Here is a 22,077-nt window from a genome sequence, read left to right on the forward strand (position 1 = left end):
GTGGAAGCTAGTGCAAGGACTCCCACTAGTGCAACAGGGCTTCTGGGCGAACCCTAGAACAGCATGAAGGAAGGAGAGGGGAGATTGCTCTGTCTGGCAAGCAGAAATGCTTGTGGTGATGGAACACTGAATTTCTCCCTCTTTTGTATCTTCATCTGCTGGGGTTATTTTGGTAGGGTGATCAACATTGGGTAGGAAGGAGATTAAAAATTACTGCTGGGCATGCTCAAGTCCCTAAAAGATATTCTGACCACAGTTTTCAAAGTTTGGCGTGTAAACCAGCAAATGGCTAAAATTCCTGCACAAGGGTGATATAATCCACTTGGCCCACACCTTTCAAAGTTGGAACATAAAGTAGAGTATTGGTAGCCCACAAGCTTCTCTATTCTAAAACCAGGAATTGGTGGTGCAAGCACCCAAATCATAACAGTTTGGTCATCACAGCTAAACTACTGTTGTTGAACGAGTCAACCTTGTACACTCCCCACACTGTGATAGTATTGTTCCCTACATAACATTCCCAGTGTTTTGGTATTACACATGTCCTGATATAGCAAGACGATCCGAATTGCCACTAATCAAAACAAGAGTAATTGATTTCAAATGTACCATCCGTCATCATCATTGTCATCATTTGTTAACAGGGTAAATTAAACATATATAAACAATGAAACGGGAAACGGAAAACAATCTATAATGCAAAGGGTGGAACTCAATGTGGGTGTAATTGGACTGTTCTGTCAGTGCCAAACAGAATGAATTCCCCTCTCTTCCCCTGCATGCTGTTCTGGTGGTTGTCCTGTGGGAGTAATAGATAGCACACAGGGTGGAAGGAGAGGAGGAAAACCCCGTTGCACTAGTATGCCACATACGTCTTTGCACTGATTTGCACTAGTGCACCAGGTTTGTTGAATCCAGCCCAGACTATCTAAAATGCTCCCCCAATAACATAATAATCACACTCTGATAAAAGATGAGAACATAATAAACCCACTCTAATAAAAGATGAGAACCACCATCTTCACTACCTGAGGAAAGAAAAGGTCTTAGCTTTGTGCCTAGAATGATGGTGGTAGTGCCATGTGTGTTTCCTTGGAGAGAACATTCAGCAGATCAGCATTTCTGGGTAAATGTAAATAGTCTTAAGCCTATGAATTCTGAAATTTCTGTTCGACTGATGTGTGTGTGTATTGCCTGAGAAATATATTCGTGTTTCTTATGGATTACTTATTTATTTCAATGCATTTCTAAACTGCTTCATAATCTTAAAATCTCTAAGTGTGTACACTATGTACAATACAAAAACAATGTCCATGAAAAACAAAGATACTGCCTACAATCAATAAATCAGTATAAAAACATAAATGCAAATAAGATAGATTAAGGGGATTAATAGACAAAAATCAGGGTCCAATCTTATGGGTCAGGGAAAGCCTGGACGAAAAGATAAGTCTTTGCAAGACATCTAAAGCAACTGATTTTTGCTGCTTTGAGTATGGCAGAGGGAAGGCTATTCCACAAAACAAGGGCAACAGCAGGAAATGCCTGTTTTTAGGTCCCCACCCTATAATATTCTGTAGGGTGTGCTACCACAAATGGATTTTCACCAGATGATCTAAGTGATCTTACAGGTCTGCACAGAGGAAAGTGGTCTTTTGGGGAACCTGGTTCTGAGTTGTTGATGTCTTCATATGTTAACAACAAGGTATCAAATGTTGCCTGGTAATTGATTATTCATAGGAATATAGGTTAGCACAATGCTAAGGGGCATTGTTGTAGTCTAAGACGCTGAATGAAATACTGTGGCTACTGGAAATGCTTCTTAAAAAGTAGAAAATTTTATGACAGGTCTTCATGGGATATGGGCATCCATCTATCTCAGGACGCAGTGAGGGAGTGTGCCTTTGGGGGGCTGAGGTTAATCTGTTAGAGAGTTAAAGTGCCTGCTGTGGCTGTAGAGACCAATTCAGGAGAGACTTGTTTGGTTGCAGTTGGGTTAGTTGAAGGTGTCCAGTTGTCCTGCTGCAGATACACCATGGCGTTTCTTCCTCTGCGCTCCACCCAGCAGCCATTCCTCCTCTGGTCACTGCTATGGACGCACAACCTGTATGTCTCCAGGCACTGTGGTCGTCTGCAAGGGATTCCCACACAGAGTGCCTGGTGCCCAAAGCCGGCTTCTCATAGAGCACACATCCTTGAGGATCCTGCCATTTTCCATTCGGTGGACATGACCAAGCCAGCTAGAAGTTGCCAAGAAAGGAGTGCGAACGTGCTGGGAATGTGTCCTTGGGGGAGCACATCTTTGTTTGAGACTCTGTCCTGCCATGCAATGCCCGAAATCTTCCTGATGCATGTGAAGATATTAGTAACCAACAATTCTTACGCAACTTCTTGCTGGGCTTTGCCTTCTCTTCTGTGGATATAGCTATTTCTAAGAACTTTCAAATGAAATGCAGCTAGCTGCCCCACCTGGCAGGATCAGGAGGGCTGCTAAGCCAGGGTTTCGACTCAAGTGCTAGTCACCATATACTGTAGTCCCATTGATCTTCATGACTAACATTTGTTGGATTGGGGCCATTAGCTGTGAAACAAGTTAGTTGGTTATATTTCTAGTCCCGTTTTCAGGCAACTATTATTTCCCAGAATTTCACATTAATCAAAAATAATGAGAGACAGGCCCTGGCTTCAGGCTTATGAGCTAAAAGACAAGAAAGTAGGGAGGGAAAGATATAAAGAAGGAAGGTCAGTGTGACAATGTCAAAACAATGTTGTGGGTTTCAAACCGGAATTTTGCTTTCAGTTTGGCCCTGGTCTGGTTTTGGAAGTAGTAAAACACAGCCTAGGGAGGGGGCTTTACAGAGAGTTGGGACAACCATCACATCTGCATCCCTGCCGTGCATGGTGGCCAGGGCAGAAGGTGGGGGACACACAGATTGCTACACCAACCTGGAACTGGTGCAGTGTTTGGGACTGGATCAGGACCAGTATTGTCATGTGACAACAGCCTGCCTGGTTCAGGATCCAATGGACCCTGAGTTGGTTCTGGCTCACCATTTCCCTGCCCCTCAAAAGTACTGTTTGGGGGCTTTATACAGCTTGTCAACAGTGGCCCACCCACCCACAGGTTTGGGGGAGAAGGAGCTCAATGCCAGGTTGGTGGCTGGTAGGTCGTGAGTGGAAGCTACCAGGGCTCCAAATTACCCTTCCCCTATCCAACGCAAAGGGTGTTTGTTAGTAAAACTCCACAATACTTTTGACCAGTTTATTATTATTATTATTAAATATTTTCTTGATTTACAAAAGTGTTTGCAATGTCTCTCGTATTTCTTTCCATGTAACATTTTTACAAATCAGTTTCATTTGTTGAGACATTAGGAAGAAAAGGGGGCAAGAGGTGGAGGGGGGGGCAAGATGGGTGGGGTCGGGTGGCGATGTTTCTATTTTACTTACTATATGCAGGGTTTGGTGTCAGCATTGCTTGTGCAGCTTCTTTGCTGTTCGCTTGTGTTCCTTTGGTGGTGAGAGAGGTTGGGGTTGGCCTAGGGTGTTGTTATTCATTTGTGGTTGGCTGTGGTGGTCTTTCTTTTCATGTATGAGTGGGGTGGGTGGGTGTTTTGGATCAGGTTAGCCATATTGATTTGTATGCTGTTGGTGGATTTTTGTTGTTGTCTTGTTGGGCTGTGTATGTGATAAAGGGGAACCATACCAGGGTGAAGGCGTCTTCTTCTATTTGTCCCCGTGTCAGTTTCAGTTTATTGGTTAATTTTTCTAGTAGGGCTGTTTCCCATACTATTTGGTACCATTGGTCCATGCTTACTCCTGACAGGTCTCTCCAGTGTCTGGTTATGATGCTTCTGGCTGCTGAAAGTAGGTGGGTTATGAGTTCTTTGTGGTGTAAGTGGGCATTATTGTCTTGGAAGATGTTTAGTAAGGTCAGTTCTGGGGTAGTTTCTAATACTTGCTTGGTTATTTTACTTATTTCTTGTATGTACAAATTTTAAGAAATAGACCAGTAATTCTATAAAGCATGGAAAGCTTGTTTAGAACCATCTCTAGATTCCCTGAAGGAAACTTGGGAAACAGATGCTGGTTTAACAGTTCATATGAATCAATGGTGAAAGCCTTAAGATCTATTTCAATGTCATTTTGAAATACTGTATTGTTAGAGTGATCCAGTGAATGATTGCATTTAGTATTCCCATGAGACTCTGGCAGAAGAATTTGGCAGTGGATAGTAAATGTTGGTTGGTGCTGTGTGGCTCCGAGTGCTTTTCTAATTCATATGTTACGGAGCTGTTGTTAAGCCTGGAGGTTTTTCATAGATTATAGTATAATTCACAGGGTTGTATCCATGGAAAGCATGCCTTTTATGCAAAAAAATCTTTGAGTATTTCCTAGAGCCTGGGCTTGAGAAGATGCACACACATTATTGTTAAATCAGGCTTTTCCGTTTTTAAAAAGTCTCGAAATACTTGACATCAAATGTCTCTCTAAATATACAACATTACATTTCTGTTTTGTGTGTGTTAGCAGTCTGAGAGCAAATAGTGTTTATTAAGCATAGCAAGGTAAAACATTTTGATAACATTTAGAACACTTTCTTACATTGTCTTTCTGCTTATCTTTGGTCCAACTTTCTGTCTAGTTGTCTATTTGTTAATCAAGGTTAATCTTTAGCCTGCATTTTATGTTGACATAATATAAATGTTGTTTATTCCAGATGTCTGCATATATGACTGAAAATAAGTTTTAAAACACTTTTTTAAAAGAGTGCACAGCTGTTCAGAACTTAATGTTTTTTTGGCCCTTTATTCCAATGTTTTAATGTTTAATGTCATCAAGAAATTATTGCACAAATTGAAGGAGCAATCTAAATTTAGGGAGCATGTCCTTTATTTGAGGAAAAATATGGTTTTAGTATATAAAGCTTTTAAACTCAGGTTTTGGGGCGTCAAATAGCACTAGGTACATTTTACTACTCAAAGAAAGATCGGGGGAGGAAATTCAGCTTTCTTTCTTTCTTTCTTTCTTTCTTTCTTTCTTCCCCTTAATGTCTTTCAAATGGCAGTACCGTAAGTAAAGGTAGGTTGCTGTCTTTTTTGTGTGTTTAATTCTGCTTCCTTCCTTATTACAGCTTACTCTTTTATGGATGGGTGGCTGTAGAAACTTGATTCATGCATATGAAAATCAGGCACAGCAAAGTTTTGCCAGTAGGAAGTTTTATTTCAGCCAGAAAGTGGTTGTGGCAACTTGTTCCTAACCTGGGCTGTGGCATTTACCATTGTTTGCTTTTGATGGGATATTCTTGGTATTTGTGGAGCAAGAAGTTTGAGCTAAGTCAACTGTTTGGTTCATTTGCAGATCATGATTTTAGAAGGAACTGGCAGAATGAGTCTTAATTCAGTCACAAGTCTTCTCCACGAGCAGCCATCCTGGACAGATGGATACCCCACGTGTCATGGTAGGAAGAATTCACCCGTGGTGATCTGTGAATCAACTTGGGAGTTGTAAACCTTTATCTTGCCCTTATTCCACTTGGGGAAAAACTATCCAGTCTACTTTACTGCAGTGTTATTGTTTGCATTACAGTTTTACTGTATTCCTTAAAAAAAAAAACTTAAAAATTCCACGCTACCAAAATGGAATGCAGTGTAACCAATGCAATTTATATTCCATGGCAATTTATTATACCCTATTTATTCCTGCTATTTATTTGGAAGATGATGATTATACTCTATATATCACAACATTTTTTTGGGGGGGGGACGAGAATCTCTAAGTGGCTTAGAAATTAAAAACCAAAAAACAGTAAGTAAATGATAAAAATCCATCAATTAAAAACAACAGAGTAAATGAACAGAATTAATAATATAATATAATATAATATAATATAATATAATATAATATAATATAATAATAATATAAATTTCCTGCAAAGGAGTGTACTGTCAACAGCAGCCATGATGCATACTGCTCCCCAGTAAACACCGCATTCTAATCTAGCCATGACATCAGGAGAGATCATTTCTACAACTTGAAATTCTCCATTCCAATTCTGACTGTTTTAGTTAACACTGAGTGGTGGTTGTCAGCACTGAAACTCACCTATGCCACCTATGGCCAGAAGTTATTTGGGGTGAGATAAACCTCTTCATTTGGCACAGGACTGAAATCTACACTAGACTTGCTCTCAAATAGGTCACGTATATAGGACAGACTCATTAAAGCCTTTCTGTCATTAAATGCTAAGCAATTAGACTAAAAGCCCCTAATTTCTGTATGTAGAAATATATTCAGGTGTTTATTGGAGACAGCAGTTTCCATTGAGTCTGCTGTTGACGGTATACACTTTTTCATGAAGTTGATTTGAGATATCTATCATCTATCTATCTATCTATCTATCTATCTATCTATCTATCATCTATCTATCTATCTATCTATCATCTATCTATCTATCTATCTATCTATCATCATCTATCTATATCTATCTATCTATCATCTATCTATCTATCTATCTATCTATCATCTATCTATCTATCTATCTATCTATCTATCTATCATCTATCCCCCTAATTTCTGTATATAGAAATATATTCAGGCTGTGAATCCATGTAGACCTAACTTTTAAAACGTTTTCCTTAACTCTAAATAATCCATTTATTTATTGCATTTATATCCCACCTTTTTCTCCAAGGAACTCAAGGTAACATACATGGTTCTCCCTCTTTTTATTTAATCCCCACAACAACCCTGTCAAGTAGGTTAGGATAAGAGGCAGTGACTGGCCCAAGGTCATACCCAGTGAGTTTCATGGCAAAGTGGGCATTTGAACCATGGCCAACAGGACCTAGTCTGACACTCTAACCACTAGCTCACAACACTACCCTTAAACCTGGTCACATAATGTAACTATTAGTCAGTTTTCTTCTGACAATTCACCATACAATTATATTTCTCCAATTATTATTTTTAAAACTATCTCTAAAAGAATTTCTGGTTATTTTATTTTAAAATCCTCATAACAAACTCTTATTGCCAACTTTCCTTTTATCAGCCATGTTTCCTCTTGAAATTGATGCTTCACAGTTGTTCCAGTTTTTGAGTTGTCTGACAAAAACAGAATTTCTCAGTAAGGCTATCAGATTCTGAAACTTCTTAAGATTCACTTGTAGTTTTGAATACAAACACACCTAGGTTCCCAAGTCAGATCTTCCTCCCAAAATAACATGAAGTGTAGAAAAAAAAGAGTCATTTGCTTGTCCATTTTTTTTACCAATTTGGTTATGCACATGGGTGTTGCCAGATGGGGCAAATGGGACACGTTTTGCCTACCTAGAAATATACTTTGCCCATCTTCTGTCCTCCCACCCTGATCCCACCTCCCCTGGTTCTGCCACTACCTATGCATTATTTAGATTTAGAGAAGCTAGACTACTCCTTATATAAAATGAGGTATAGGATAAAGCCCTTGCAAATGTGATCCTCCGGACACAATGTAAATAAGCCAAGAGAGAATACATATATTCTGAGTGTATACATCTCCGTGCTCCTGTGTTGAGATCCTTTCAATTTTTCTAACAACTGGGAACATATTGACTATCTTATTTTATTGCATAATAAAGAACTGAGGCCACCATCACAGTTCTAAAATAATTCAATCCTCTGGTTATCTGTCCACTTCAAGATACTCTTGCAGGCTTTAAGTGATGACTTGCTGGGAGAGAGACTGCTTGCCTACATTTCAGAAACACAGACTAACTCCAAATTGACAGTGGGATGTTTAATATTTATTCTTTCAAGCCCTGTGTGCTTGCATGCCCAGATACATGTGCATACACAGATACGCTGTTGCACAGTATTGTTTACTTTTCAGGTGGCTGTTTTTTTAATATAAAAAAATAAACCAATATTTCAGACATTGTTTTATTCAGTATTAGTATACTTATTAATATTTGGATATTTAAGAAGCAGCTTAGAGTTGGGCCTTGAAGTCCAGGGGAGGGGAAACATTTCTGCAAATGTCAAACCAGATCTAAAATATGCATAATACTGACTGGCTAGCCCAAACGATCTTGCCAAGAAATGCCCCTTTGGAGCAGTCTTGCACTTCAGAAAAGTTCCTCTTTTTATTAATAAAAGCTGACGAATGAATGGATAAATTACACACACACACACACACACACACACACAACCCTGTGTAAAGCTCCTTGAGATAGATGTAAAAACCGATTCAATCTATTAATAACAATAGCTATCAAAAGGTGAACAATACGCCAGAATTATGCAGACGGAGGGACAAGGCACATGCTGGCTGTGTGTCTGCCATTTCTGCTGCGAAGTCAAGAGGAAGCCAGTCAGTATGTCTTGTTCGCTAATATGCTATCTGAGATCTCTGGCTTCACCGATAGAATGCTTGTATTTAGAACAAGAGCAACAGGAACAACAAAAGTGTTTCCAAATTTCCAAAGCCTTTTATGAACCCTAGAGCAGATATCTAGACTAGCTTTTCTGTCCCTGCACTGGAACTGAAAACAGAGGAGAAAATTGAGTTAGAGAGACTTGGAGAGTAGAGACTCTGTAATATTGAGCCATATACGAATTTAGGATTCTATATTGCTGGGGTATTGCCTTCTCAGGGTTGGGGTGGAGGGTATACTGCTTCTTTCCTGTCATCCCTCGAGGATAGATCACAAATAATGATGGAGGAGATGGTTTCTCCATCTCATGGCCTTTAGCCTGCAGGGTGGTTCAAGGGTCTATCTTGGTGCCCATTAATATCTACATGAAACCACTGGGTGGAGTTGCCTGGAGATACAGGGTGTGGTGTCATCAGTACACTGACAACACCCTACTCTTATCTCTCCTTCCCATCTAATCCTAGGAAGGCAGTAAAAGTTGTGAATGGGTGTCTGAGGTCTATGATGAAGTGGATGACAGTAGAAAAGCAAACAAACCCTAATCCAGAGAAGATAGATGCGCTGTTGACTGGAAATATGGCTGGGCCTGGAATAGGTGCACAGTCTATTGTGAATGGGGTTCGACCCACCCTGAAACTCAGATTTGCAATAGGATGTCCTATTGGATTTAGTGCTGCTTTGAGAGGGTGACAGCAGCCAAGAATGCTTTTTACCAGTGATAATGCCAACTGCATACTTTCCTGGATACAAACAGCCTCGTCACAGTAATTCTTGCCTAATTGCTATAGTGACATCCAGATTACTTTACTGGAATGTGGTCTACATGAGGCTGCCTTTGAGGAGTCTTAGAGGCTAAAACTGCTTTGGAACACCAAGATCTTGCCTGGGGCAGTCCTTGGGAGACATGGAGTACCAATTGTGATACAACAATGGCTTCCAGTTGGTTTCTGGGCCCAATTCAATGTTAGCTTTGACCTTGAAAGGCCTAAATGGTTTCGGTCCATAATATCTGAAGACTAGGGGCTTTTTTTGCAAGTGTATTCTGCAAAATATGTCATTGATTCAATAACATGCCTTAGTGGCGGACTTAGACTGTAGTATCCACACATAACCCCACTTTATTAGTTGTTCTGCATTGCTTCCCCAACTTTACTATACTATTGCCATCTGGAGGGGCACTCTGGCACTCTGGCACACACACACACACACACACACACACACACAGGATAAAAATTAAACCATAACAGCTGTAGTATCAAAAAGATAAAGGATTTCAGCAGGATGTTACGGGACATGTACTGATTGGAAACAAAGCAGTGTGTCTGCCCCTCAAACCTGTGTAGGTGCAAACAGTATTGAAAGTGAGATTGCAATTATTTTTTTTAAGACATCTGGCGGGGCCTGAAGGTTATCAACACCTAAAGTTCTCTCTCTCTCTCTCAGACACCTTGTTCTCTCACCTTCTGTCATACAATGGGCAGTTACCTAGGACAGGGCCTTTTCATCAGTGGCACTAAGATTATGGAGCTGCCTTCCTAGGACTCACTTCACAGTGGATTTATAGTAACTAGATAGAAGCTGTTCAGAGGGCCTTTGGGGACTTCTGCTTTTATTGTATTTTTACCACCTAAAAATACTTTTTTTGCTGCCTTTTGTTGCTACTTAACCAGTTATAGTATTCTTTCTTCTGCTGTTTAATTATTTGCTGATTAATGTTTGAGTTGCATCCAAACAAATTTTACTCAGAGCAGACCCATTGAGATGAATGGAGCTAAGTAAGGCATGGCTTTTAATTTCAATGGGAGAAATGCATCTCAGCTTGCCAGATAAAATAGTGTCCCTTCTCCTCCCCTTGTGTGCTGTTCCGGGGGGGGGGGGGGAGGCAAGAAATCTGTATATAAAATAATACTAATGCCATTTTACCTACATTATTTGCTGACGATCAGTGATCAGGCAAATGACTCGAGTTTTTTCTTGCAGCATCAGGCAGTTTCTTTGGAACTCAGTGGCATGAGATACACCCTCAATACTGGACAAAGTATCAGGTCTGGGAATGGCTTCAGCACCTTTTGGACACCAACCAGCTCGATGCCACCTGCATTCCTTTCCAGGAGTTTGATATTGGTGGGGAGCATCTGTGCAACATGAGTTTGCAAGATTTCACCCGAGCAGCTGGCACAGCTGGGCAGCTTCTTTACAGCAGCCTTCATCACCTGAAGTGGAATGGTAAATAAAGCACACTAAAGTATCAGGGATTCAAGACCGGATGTATACAATTCTGTAAATTACCTGTTCCTGCATTGCACATCATTGTTCCACGCAGAATTTGCTTCCAGGTCTAATGAAGTAGCAGCTGTGTTTCTTGTGGCTAGATTATGACGGTGCAATCGGGGCTGTGGGTGTGAAAGATCGTACTGCACAAAACCTTTGCTTAGTGAGAAATGATGGGTTCAGTCATGTCCTGTTCTCCCATCTCTCAAATTTTACTAGCACCTCCTTCAATTTTTTAAGGAGAAGCTTTCTTCTTGTGGGGAACCTCTCTCAGTCAGAAGACTATGTGCCTGGGTGGTGAGCAGGGCTAGAGGTAAAAGTGGTCAGAACAATGGTGGTGACTTTTACCTTTGTACAGTAGGCTACCATGCAGATGTCAGGGTTTTTCACACACAGCACGCCTCTCCACATTCCCTCCGTTCAGACAAGAGGCATAAGCAGAGTTCAAGAGCACAGTCCAGCCAGGCAAAAACACTCAAAGAGGACGAGGAACAGAGACAGTGAGGGGTGTGTCCTGTGTGTCTTGGGAGGGTGTGTGGCCTAGAAAGAGTTCCGGGGACCAGATAGAGAGGACTGGAGGGCCACATTTGAATTTCCGGCCTGAAGCCATAGCAGAGACACTAGCTTCTCCAGAGGATCAAGCCCCCCAATGTGATGCTGCGCAACATTATCTAAATATTGAGGGGGGCAAACTCCCTAAATTAGGGGAGCCAAAAGTGCCTCGGTCCCTAGGAGTCAGCACCTTTAAGCCCTACCATTTCCATTGCTTTCTAACTTTACGTGCTTCATTGACATCCCTCCTTAAAACTTATATGTGAACTTTAAATTCAGTGTTACCGGGATAACATTAGCTTACCACTCAGGTTCTGTATTGATATCTAGTATGCTAATGATCTGCAGGTTAAAACATACCCTTCATGTTCCTTGAAACACCTTGCCATGATATCTGCATAAGTGCAGCATTCATTGAGCCAGGCAAATTCATCCTATTCCAGGTTTTACGAACCTCCAGCATCTCTTTTATATGGTAATCAGGGCAATATCAGGTCTTTAAAATAGCTGAATATCAAGACAAAGTTTGTAGCAAGGCCTTCACATAGCAAACTGAATAGTGCTGAGCATGAAATCTATGCCTCAGAGACCATGCTGGCAGTCTCAGAATGACCCCTTTAGCTGTACCAAGTAAATAGGGAGGTGCAAGCCAGGACGTGTGCAAAACCAAAGAGGATGGGCAGGGAAAACACTGAATGTTTCAGGTAAATATAAACCTATAACTTTGCAAAGGTTTTATATAGACTCCCAGCCCTTGTGAATCTGAGACTTGAAAATGTATTTTCATGAATTCAAAGTGCTGCATTAGGATATGGTTGCTGAATGGCTGAGGGCTGTTTGCTGCACAAAAACCTCACACCCACAGGTGTGTTTGATACATGTGTTTGCTTGCGATTTTGATATGTGCATGCCAAGGAGCTGGGGGGGGGGGAGAATCCTGTGGGAAGACACTCTCATGCAGAAGTTATAAAGCAAGTGACTGCTTTTCTTTCTCGTTCTGCTATAAACCAGTGACTAGTAGAGCTGTCTGATAGCATTGGTTCTTCTTGTCGAAACAGACCAATGGGTTTGGTTGTGTGTGTTTAAAATCCTGCCCATATGTATATTGAGCTGCCCTTTGCATTCTCTTGCAGGCCAGTGTGGAAGTGAAATGTACCCTTCACACAATGTCATTGTTAAGACAGAACAAACAGGTGGGTGATGCCAGCAATATTGATGTCCCAATCAACTGCAAACAACTCCAAATAGATATGAATTAAGATGATGAGAAGAAATAAAGACAGGCACATTTATCTGGAAAAGGACAGGGAAGCACATTTCGATGATACCAAAATAAAATAATAATAATAATAATAATAATAATAATAATAATAATAATAATATGCACTAAATATAAGGGAAATGATGTGAGTCAACATTAAGCATTTTAAAAGTTTCATTGATCACAATAGATGAGAGTCAAGCATGTTCTTGTATTTCTTGTTGAAATCAATGGGACCTCTTGTGGAGCGACCACATAAAGAAGGGCCTCAAATTATGATTCCGTGTCAGTTCATATGGGGAGAAGCGTTTCTTGAGATATTGCGGTCTTGAGCCGTTGAAGGTTTTATAGGTCAAACCCAGCACTTTGAATTGGGCCTTGAAACTGATTGGCAGCCAGTACAGTCAGGCTATGGTACAATGCTACTGACATAGTATATGTTCTTATCAAGCTTAGCTTTTTTTCAGATATCCCTTTCTTTAGTAGAGATGCCATGGCAGTGCTGGAAGTGTAAGGGAACATTTTGAGCTTCACCTTTAGAACTGAAGTAATTTGATACTAGTATTGGCAATCTAGACAGGGCAAGTTCACCTAAGTCAAAATCCAAGGTGAGTGGGGATACCACCCTCCACCAGACCTGAGGGCAATGGGCTAGGTTAGGGAATGCTGGAGATGTTGAATGGCTGACACAGCTCTGTCCTTCGGTGCACGTTGTGGCTTTCCCCTTACCAACAGATTTGTCATTGACTTCAGTTAGACTGCTTGCCATATTTGGCATTCCTTGAGTTCAGCTGTATGTGATTACCAATGGTGGCTGATGCCAATTGGGACTGGGTCCCTCCCCCCAAAAAACCCCAATTTAAATTAAACTAAAGTGAAGAAATAAAAAGGAAACAATAAGTGCACACAAAGTACAAAACCCCCTGTAATTCCATACATAATTGTCGAGCACAAAGGCATATGAGATGAAATTATCATTCTAATACATATACATTTATTTATAACTGACTATATTAATACATTCCATTCCCAATGTCGTTTTATTTGTTCATACACAATCTATGGCTATGAGCAATCTGCTCGCATGTTGCAAGAGTTGCCATATTTTCTATCCAGTGATTAAAGGGGACTGGTTGAGTGGAATGCAAGCAGACCAATAGTTGGTGGAGACAAAACGAATGACTGGCAGAGCCAAGTCATTGAAGTCTTGTCCCCATCCTTCCTAGTCTTGTCCCCTGACAGGCAGTGCCATCCCTTGGACTAGCTCCATTCACTCTAATGGACAAACCTCCACGGATGATGACTCTTTTTAACTTTCTGTAAAGGAAACAAACCGAAGCAGAATGCTACTGGAGATATTCTGATACCGTGCAGAACTACAAAAATAAAAATTCTTCCAAGCCCCTCTTGGGCGAGGCTTGTTTTTAGAGCAAACAATGGGTAGATCAGGTGTCTAAACAACAAGAGGGTGTGTGCTATTTGAAGGACATAGGTTTGGGATGCCCAAACACGTAGCTGGTAAGCAGAAGATCGGCTAAATTCCTGTGTCATAATTCTTAACCTAGCCAAGAACAATGACTTAGTAAGTGATTCATTTTCAGCTGTAATCACATTCATGGCTTTAAAAGACAAACCGATCCCCAAAATCACCTTGTATTTTGAAATACAAACAAAAACAAACTTAACAGCTCCAAATAAGTAACATCTGTTTGTACAGATTGATGATACTTTTGTAACAATACCATGCTAGTATCATGCTTGTTATCTGTGTGCTGCGGCTCAAAAGGAAATTTTGGAAGGTTTTCGAAACCTTTGTGTTTTTCTCTGTTGCAACAATACATTTTGCTTCTTGCAGTTCATTGTAAGGGTGCCAGGTCAAGACTTTAGAAGTTCAGGGCAACTTCAGGCTCAGTTTCAAATGTAGAACATGTGCAGAATTCTTCAGTTACAATCTCTCTTTCATCGTCAAATCACTATGAAACCATTGGGCCATATAAAATGCACTGGGAATGAATTTAAGTGAGAAAGGTTTGAGCAGGGCCATACCTATCCTCTTGCCAAAGCAGTTGTTGTCACACTGGTGGGGGGGGGGGAGCATCCTCATGGGACCAGATCTGGCTGAAGGAACGGCGACCTGGACCTAGGTACAGGAGTTATTATGATTGGCCAAGGAGAGCTAAAGTTCCTTATCTGCAAAGGGTACCCAACAAGAAAGATCAAGACACATGGAGGGCAGAATACCTCACTCTAAACATCTAGACCACTCAGTTTGCCCCACTACTTTTTTAAAAAAACAAGTGAGACATTCAAATGCTTAAGTTTGTCTGGATTTGTGCTGTGTATTCTGAATATGGAGCATTTAAAAAGTTGCCTTACCAACATTAACTCTTGTTTCTTTTTGTTTGCTTGTTTAAGATCCATCTTTAATGGCGTCATGGAAAGAAGAGAACTATTTCTATGATAGTGGATATGGTGGCACAGTAGGTAACTAACCCAACAACCTATAAAGCATTTTCAAATGGTTCTGGGATCCTCTTTTAACAAGACATTACATCATTGTTACTCTTTCTTTTTGAATCCTTAGAATTAGTGGACAGCAAAGCGTATTGTCGAGCACAGATTGCAATCAACGCTACTAGTCACCAGCCTACTGGTAAGCATATTTAACATCTTATGATTTACAGTGGTACCTCAGGTTACATACGCTTCAGGTTACATATGCTTCAGGTTACATACTCTGCTAACCCAGAAATAGTACCTCAGGTTAAGAACTTTGCTTCAGGATGAGAACAGAAATCGTGCTCCGGTGGTACGGCGGCAGCAGGAGGCCCCATTAGCTAAAGTGGTGCTTCAGGTTAAGAACAGTTTCAGGTTAAGAATGGACCTCTGGAATGAATTAAGTACTTAACCTGATGTACCACTGTAGTTCAGATGCTTCAAAACCTGGGCAGAGTCAGATGGCTACCTCATGATATCTGATTTCTCCAAAACTGGAATGAATATAAACATTGTTTTGCATGTGCATGGTTCGTTGCCAGTTTTGTGCATGGTTCAGTATGTATATAGACTTCAGAAAAACACGGACTGGTCTGTGATCTGAGAATTAGAATGAGAGTGGCTGTCTCTGCCTTGATTCTTCATTACTACATTACACTTTGAGTTGGTCAGAAATAGAAGACTATGAGCTGAATCACACCTGCACATTCATCACAAGTGATTTATTTATTTATTTACTGTTCCATCCCCCTCCTTCTTCCTGCAAGGGGTTCAAGGTGGCATACATGGTTTTACCCTTTTCTATGTTATCCTCAACCAACGTTGTGAGGTAGGTTAGGCAGAGATACGGTGACTGGCCAAGGTCAACTAGTGGATGACTTAGGATTTGAACTTGTCTTGCCCTTGTCAAAGCCCAGCACTTAACCACTACGGCACAGTGTGCCTATGCTGTGGAATTTGCAGTGCTTAATGGCTTCCTTTCTTGCAGCTGTTAAGGCACAGGAGCTCTGTCAAGCAGAAAAAGATGGCCGTCCTATTTTCAAATAGGCTATTAACAATGGCAGAAAAAATGCATTTGAGTGTTTAATGTCATTTTGATCTACAGCAGCTGTGCAACCTGATTTATCTCGGTGCACACACTTCAAACAAGTGAGCACAGCAATTGATCACTCTTTCCCTTTTGCTGTCCACCCATTCTCATTAAAAATGGCTGCTAGCTCTTCAAATCTTTCCTGACAGTGATGAGATTCAGTCAAGCTCCCTGTTGTGGTGTGTTTATCCACTTCCTTGTTGGGCCTAGAGAGGTAGGATGGCATGCCAGGGGCACAGCGCTGTAAAAACCAAAGTTGCATATTCTGAAAAAAACACCGATGTGGCTTTTTTCCTTAATCATATGCAATTACTGTGAGCACAGTTCAAAGTGTTGGTGCTGACCTTTAAAGCCTTAAATAGCCTTGGCCCAGTATACCCGTAGGAGCGTCTCCTCCCCTATCGTTCAGCCTAGACACTAAGGTCCTCCTCTGAGGGTCTTCTGGTTCCCTCACTGCAAGAAGCGAGGTTACAGGGAACCAGGCAGAGGGCCTTCTTGGTAGTAGTGCCCTCCCCGTGGAACACCCTCCCTTCAGATGTCAAGGAAGTAAACAACTATCTGACTTTCAGAAGACATCTGAAGGCACAAGGAGAAAATAAAAAAACAAGATAAATAAAAGAGAGGGACACCCACAATATGTCTAGAAATAGGGTCAGTGCCAAGTAATCAGGGTATATGCTAGCCCACAAGCTGGTCATACACAAGGCAACCAATGACCTCTCAGTGATGGAGACACACCCCAGCACACAATCCACACCCTCACCCACACCAAGCAAGATGAAGCCACAACACCACCAGTCCACAAGGCCCAGATGTACAACCAGTCCACAAGGCAGGGATTATAATATCTTTATCCAGCCACTCTTTTAGGAGCATAACACATGCTCAAGAGATGGAAGATGTGATATGCAGCAAAGTGCCCAATTGTGTCCTGGGAAACTTACACAACCCTCCCTGGGACAAGAGTTTCAGACCCACCCTGAGAGGAAAGGAGCCTTTTGCCAATTGGCCAAGGGGAAGGACCGGGAGATGCAATAAGGAGAGTCACAAACATACGCTGACATCAGTACCTTCTAGTGTCTCACTGTATAGGTTGGGAAGCAGTTTGAGGCCCATTGGAGGATGGGGAAATATGCCCCAATAACTGTTTGCATGCCTGGGAAAACAAAGCAGTTGCGTTAGGAGTGAAGGATGGAGGGAACGTCTGATACTTCAACCCACACTGCAGACACCACTAAGCAGCAATAGGCAGCAATAAGACAAATCACAGAGCATTTGTCTTCCCTGCACCTGATTTCAACAGTCAGTCCTCAGCGCCAGCAGCACAGAGGTTGCAAGAAGACTCTTAGGTGGGAAGAACACCTACTGTTTTCCATTCTTAAGTTCTTTGGCTCAAACCCAGAGTGCACTCTCGTAAAAGGAAAAGGAGAGGCCCTCCCACATTGAGGCACATTGAGCCAACAAATTGAGGAGCAAATAGCCTGGTTCCTCCATGTTCCAAGCAACCCCTTTTGCCTACCACTCCTTCTGGTAGGTAAATACAGCCCCATGCCACACATTCCCCATGGCAGTGTGCTATAATTAGGTACTGAGTCCTCTGTTCAGGCCATTGATGTGGGCACAGCTATTTTTTAATCCCTGCCCTTTTTGACTGAAGTCAATGGGGAGGGGGTAATTTCCTGCCCCAGGTCTGGATCTAGTATAAATTTGTGCTATGGGATCTATGGGCATCGATTGAAGAGGTATAGGATCTGGAGCAAGGGTGCTTTCTCCCTTGTGCTGTGCACAAACTTCATGCAACTCTACCCTTGTTTTAGCTGCATTACAGGCATCTCTTCAACCACAGAGCAGCTCTGCCAACCAGGATATTCTGCAGGAAGGAATCACAGGCATTCCACTGGTTCAGAGGTTTTCAACCTTTTTGGGTCTACAGCTCCCTTGACCAACTACATTCTTGGGGCTCAGGAGCCCTGTTATATCACCCCTTGCCTACAGAGCCAACAGCCCCTCACCACTTTTTGAACACCCTCCCATGTGGAGTGTTCCCTCAGCCTCCTCTCCCCACTTCTTGGGAGTCCTCCAGGCAGCTACTGGTCTCTGAGCTGCCACCCTGCCCCAAAGAGAGGTGCCTCCTCACACTGCCCCACAGGGGCCTGGGAAGCACCCCCTGGCTAGCCCCAGAGGCACCATTCACCTGGGGAGCTTGGGCACCATTCACCTGCTGAGCTTGTAGGCAGGGCTGCTGTAAGAAACAGCCATGCAAGTCTTTGGGAGGCAGAGATGTGAGAGACCATCAGGGGAAGGAAGGAAGGAAGGAAGGAAGGAAGGAAGGAAGGAGGGACAGAGGCCAGTGTTGCCCATGGCACCCTGACCATCATTCAAGGCACCCCATGGTGCTATGGCACACTGGTTGAAAACCACTGCACTTGTGTATCTGTCATGATGGCAACATAGCTGCCATTCTGCTGGCACAGCAGGGCTTCTACCGGATGCAAAAGCCTATTTAGCGAGCAGAACTCCAGTATAGGATTGTGCCCTAATTTCAATAGAATAAAATAACTAGATAATTCAAGAGTAGTGAGGATTTCTTTTCCCTAGGAGAGTTAATTTAAATTCCTCGGAGTCTCATTCTCAGGGCAAAATTCCCAATGGAATTCGGTTTTAAGGCTGGTGTGCTTCCATAAAGGCAGGACTGTCAAGCCTTAATTAGATTTTGGGACTTTCCCACAAGCTCAGCAAATCGTACAAGAGGATGGTGTTCTCTGAACTTGACAATGCAGAAGGAAGCACAAATGTAATTAGCTGGTTTTCAGCTGTGGCTACAGATTTCCAGCAGAACCTAATGGAAGGCCATTTTCCTGGAGTGCTTATCAGCCTTGCAACAAAAAAACGTTCGGACAAGTTTGTGCAGAAAGCCTGGCAGTTACTGTAAGTCATCTGCACATGCAAATAGCTAATTTCCATTAGTGACTGTTTATACATGTGTGTAGGTGGAAGAACACGTGTGGGCTTTAAGCTTCTCTGGCACTAATCTCCTGCAAGGCAGACACAACACAGGTTCCTGGCACTCGGTGATGTGCCACTGATAAATGGAAACAGATTGCCACTAGTAGATTAGGCAGGCAAGCCTTCGGCTTCTTTGGCTTGTTTTTAAAGTAGTGAGTGTTCAGCATACTAAGTGTGCTAAGTGATGAACAGAGAGAATTTCTACCTTTCATTACTCTGGAACTTCTAGTGCTCAGAAATCCGATTTCCCTCCCTCCCTCCTCCCTCCGGCATACTGTTGCATCAGTAAGGGGAAGGCGGACTTGTCCATGTCCGACTGACAACAATTCCTAACAACATTGTCTCTCTGCCCCTGAGACTTGTTGATTGTCCAACTTCCTGAAAAATAGGGATGGCTGAATCTGTCAATCTTGCTTTCTCCATTTTCAAGTTGGTTCTCCATATTCCACATCAAATTCTTTTAACTGATTTATTTTTTTTTACTGTGGATTTCTCTTATTAAAAACATTTTTGTATTAGGTTTTGACTAATATACCGTTTTGCAAAGTGATTGCCTCTCTTTGTATGTTCTTTTCACTAGTATAGGCACCTCCATGCATGCTTTGCTCTAGTGTATTCATTTTTGTACACCTTAGTTGGCTGGGAAACTGCATTGCAAAATTCGGGGACAATGCAAATTTCAAAGGGTGGTTGTGTTTCAGTCTGTGTATTGTTTCAGAAATTGCAAATTAGGTAGGTCTGCCTGTAACTTGTGAACTAAACCCAATTTCTCCCCCATCAGAAACACACCATTATGTGCTCAGGTTGGTTGAGCTCAGTGCTTTTCTTCTAGGGGGGGAAAAGTGCCAGTACTGTGTACTCTTCAGTACCCCTAGAAAAAAAGCACTGGTGAGCTAAAGGGGAAAGGTGCCTTGTCCTGTGGCTCACAGCTGAGGCTGAGTAGCTGGGAGGCAAGTATGAAATGGTAGAGTTTGAGATAGAGGGTATCGAGCCAGGCAGTGTTAGGAACAGCCTAAGGGAGACCATATATGTGAAAGGTTGGTGTCTGGAGTTGACTGCCTTTGGTAGATGGCAGAAGGAGGACAGCACATTGGGGTGGTATTTTGGAGTGTCAGAGTCTTGGAGACTTTGTTCTGCTGGGGACAGCAAGAGAGACAGCAGCTAGAACATATTATTGTTCTTGATACTATATTGAATACATAATTTCCATATTTTACATTGTATATTTGTTGTTTTGTTGTGTGAGTTGCTTTGAGTCTTATTTTAACTATAATAAATCTAATCTAATCTAGGCTGCATTCACACAGCACTTTCTTCTATTTCCCCAGGGTTTTCCTAACTGTGAATTTCTGCATTGTATTTGAGCTGACAAATGAAGTAAAAGCCACTTTCATAAATCTAGCGGAATGTAGTGGGAGATTAGCACTCATTTTTGTGTTAATTCCTTCTGAGGAAAAAATCTATTTGCAGCTCCATTAACCCAGAAAACTACAGGGGTAAAATGTTGAAATTTGGGATGCTGTACTCGCATACAGTTCCTGCTGTCTTTATGGGGGAATGATGGGGAAACAGAAACACACATGTTTGGAAAAGATGAGGGAGTAGCAATGCTGTCCAATGTCCACTAGTATGAATGAAATTTAGTTTAGCATGCCAGTATATCAGTCAAGAAGCCACAGTTCCATAATTCAACAGGTACCACAGTGTGAAAGGCATATTAGAAAAACAGGACAGAAGAGCTGACATTATAATCAGGAAAACTAATACAATATTTTCCATCCACCCCTTCTACTTCACCACTACCCACACTTTGCATTAGATCAGTTACCAGAAAATAACGAAGGAGGAAGTCTTTAATATAATTTCTGGAAATAATGGGCTTACAGAGGATACAACAAAGGGTGTGGCAGGCCTAGCATTAGTGTGTCATTTAATTTCAGTTTGGTCTGAGATAAGTTTTCCTCCCTCTCTTGCAATATTAGAACTTGGAGTTATTCCTCAATCAAGTTGACTGGCAGTGGGTTCAAGTGTGAGAAACAGAAGTATTGCTTCACCCAGTGTGTCCTCCACTTCTGGAGTTCACTGATGTGGTGATAACCATAAACTTAGAAAGTCATATACATATATATATGTGAGGCTTCTTTCTTTAGTATGAAGGTCTGGAGAGGTTTACAGGATTCCTTGGGGTCAGGAACCAATAACGCTAGGCCTGGGAGTGGAAGACTTTGCATGAGCATTCCTGGCACCACCAGTCAGTCAAGCATTATCCAAGGGCCCCAGTGATCAAAAGGGCCCTTCAGTGGCCTGACCTGGCTGTGCTATCTTATTGCCCTCATTGCTTGCCCCCGGGGTATCTGTTTTTACCTTGGGCAGGCAGCACTATTGCTTTTGAACAGGAGTCAGCCTTGGTTCTTATCTGTGGTAGCTGCCTGCCATTTTAATTTACCTCAGATGCAATGACTCAACCTTTAGATCCAGGGCCAATGTGTTTTGGGTCAATTAAAATGGTAGGCTGCTACTATGGATAGGAGCCAAATGAACCTACCCTATTCTTTTGATTGTATTAGTTTTAAACTGATTTTAATATTGTATTTATAAAATGTATGTAACCTGCTCTGGGGCCTTGTGGTGAACGGTAGGTAAGAAATCAAATTAACCTGCACCATTATGCTAAAATGCTGTCTGGATACCCAGCAAGGAAAGCAGTAATTGCTGCTGCACAAAAAGGCAAGTTGCATAGTGTGTGTGTGTTGCCAAGCAGGGGAGGGGGCATCCATGGTGAGGACCCTCCAAAATTTGCTGCTGTCCTAGAGTCCCCCTACCCACTTTAGCCCTTGTGTATCCAGGCTGAACACCTGAGGAGGTGAATATCCAACAAAGGAAGCCTAACATTGTCTATATGTTTTTCCCTTGCTGTCTTGGTGCTAATCATTATCATTTCTGCACCCTTCCACCTCTGCTAATTCAACTTTCAAAAGGCAAAG

General features: G+C 41.9%; 1 protein-coding gene across 1 annotated transcript in view; it reads left to right on the forward strand.

Moving 5' to 3' along the window:
• The window catches only part of EHF (ETS homologous factor), a 50,765-nt gene that overhangs the window by 20,349 nt on the left and 8,339 nt on the right, over window positions 1-22,077 (forward strand). The window contains exons 2-6 of the mRNA XM_083441670.1: window positions 5,362-5,461; window positions 10,398-10,643; window positions 12,374-12,433; window positions 14,917-14,985; window positions 15,086-15,154. Of these exons, the coding sequence (XP_083297796.1) occupies window positions 5,365-5,461; window positions 10,398-10,643; window positions 12,374-12,433; window positions 14,917-14,985; window positions 15,086-15,154 (541 nt within the window). The 5' untranslated portion in view covers window positions 5,362-5,364. The remainder of the gene's footprint in view (window positions 1-5,361; window positions 5,462-10,397; window positions 10,644-12,373; window positions 12,434-14,916; window positions 14,986-15,085; window positions 15,155-22,077) is intronic.

Source organism: Podarcis tiliguerta, assembly GCF_965153285.1.
Source record: "Podarcis tiliguerta genome assembly, chromosome: 1".
NCBI lineage: Eukaryota > Metazoa > Chordata > Lepidosauria > Squamata > Lacertidae > Podarcis > Podarcis tiliguerta.